Source organism: Callithrix jacchus, chromosome 11 (genome assembly GCF_049354715.1).
Source record: "Callithrix jacchus isolate 240 chromosome 11, calJac240_pri, whole genome shotgun sequence".
NCBI lineage: Eukaryota > Metazoa > Chordata > Mammalia > Primates > Cebidae > Callithrix > Callithrix jacchus.
In genome coordinates this window covers 103,562,692-103,564,527 of record NC_133512.1, presented here as the reverse complement: position 1 = coordinate 103,564,527, position 1,836 = coordinate 103,562,692, and the positions used below count along the sequence as shown (strand labels likewise).

At 44.1% G+C, this 1,836-nt stretch overlaps 1 protein-coding gene across 1 annotated transcript; it reads left to right on the top strand.

The window, feature by feature from the left end:
• The first annotated feature begins 409 nt into the window (after window positions 1–409).
• On the top strand, window positions 410–1,472 carry LOC100895325 (olfactory receptor-like protein OLF3). The gene has a single exon (XM_003733642.2). The coding sequence runs from the start codon at window positions 410–412 to the stop codon at window positions 1,343–1,345; it is 936 nt and encodes a 311-aa protein (XP_003733690.1). The 3' UTR covers window positions 1,346–1,472.
• Window positions 1,473–1,836: the final 364 nt, after the last annotated feature.

The following is a 1,836-nucleotide window of genomic DNA, read 5'->3' as shown; positions in this document are numbered from 1 at the left end:
CAGAGATTAAGAAATTTCAAAAGTGTTATTATTAGGTTATTTCACTATGGATTCAGAGATGGTAAGGAGGGAAAAATGAGTATCCAACAAAGAAGTAAGCGAACTCTATAATTAGAAATTGGATCTAAAAGAAGAGATTCAAATTTCATAATCTTCTTAATTCAAATGTCTAAGCATTTTAATAAAATCTTCCCCACTTAATGAAGAAGAGGTTTTCTTTTCCTCAATGAATACGAACATCTGTAGGTTCTATTGTGGCCAAAACCTTCAAGAAGATGTATATAATCTGAAAAACCACATCATTTGATATTAGATGGGCTACCTGGTGTAAACGACCTCATAAAGCCCCTGCCACTCTGACGTTCTGGGACTTACTGATTTATGACTTGAGTTTGGTTCTCAGAGGCTCATGGATAGAGAAAACCAGACAAGGATGCATGAATTCATTCTGCTTGGATTGTCCAGTGCCTGGGAGACTCAGGTCTTCCTCTTTGTCCTCTTCCTGGATGTGTATCTGTTGACTATACTGGGGAACTTCCTCATCGTCCTCCTTATCAGGCTGGACAGCAGGCTCAATACACCCATGTACTTTTTCCTTGGTGTCCTGTCATTTGTGGACATCTGTTATACCAATAGCACTGTCCCACAGATGCTTGTTCATTTTCTGTCAGCCCGGAAGTCCATCCCGTTCCACAGCTGTGTGCTCCAGCTGTGTGTCTCCCTGGCAATGGGCAGTATGGAGTTCTTCCTGCTGGGGGCCATGGCCTATGACCGCTACGTGGCCGTGTGCCACCCACTGCACTACACGGTCATCATGCATGGGGGGCTGTGCCTGGGGCTGGTGGTCGGCTGCCTAGTGGCTGGTTTCATGAATGCCTTGATGGAAACAATCATTACCTTCCAGCTTCCCCTGTGCCACAATGTTATTAATCACTTTGCCTGTGAGACCTTAGCAGTGCTGCGGCTCGCCTGTGTGGAGGCCTCCTTCAACAAGGTCATAGTGGCCATTTCAGGGTTTCTGGTGATCCTGCTTCCCTGTTCTCTGGTCCTATTCTCCTATGCTCGCATAGTGGCTACCATTCTTCACATTCCTTCTGCCCAGGGACGCCGCAAAGCCTTTGGAACCTGCGCCTCTCACCTCACTGTGGTTTGCGTGTGCTTTGGGGCTACAATGTTTACCTACATGAGACCTGCGGGTGGCTCCTCCATGGAACAGGAGAAGATGGTTGCCCTCTTTTATGCTGTCATGACTCCAATGCTTAATCCTTTAATCTACAGCTTGAGGAACAACGATGTGCAGAGTGCCTTACAAAGAGCATTGGAAAAATTTAGTGAAAAAGGATAAAGACTCAGTGAATTTCTTCTCTCCTCCAGCAGTCCAAAGAAAGCCATTACAAACAAAGAAGAAATGATTGCTATGCCCTTTCATGTATATTCTTTGTTAAACAATTTCTAAATACTTTTTAATTTGCGTTGCTGTTATAAATGACATTTTATTTTATTTTTCTAGTTGGTTATTGCTGATGTACAGATATTCCATTGATTTCTTTCTTTCTTTTTTTAAGAGACAAAGTCCGACCTTGTCTTCCAGGCTGGAGTGCAGTGGCAAAATCATGGCTCACTGTAGCTCACTCTTGAGCTCAGGAGTTTGAGGCTATAGTGAGCCATACTCCTTGCTCAGTCTTCCAAGTAGCTGGGATGACAAGTGTGCATCACCATGCATTGCTACATTTTTTATTTTTTGTAGAAACAGGGTCTTGCTATGTTGTCGAGGTTGGTCATGAACTCTTGGCCTCAAGCAGTCCTCCTGCCTTGGCCTCCCATAGTGCTGACATT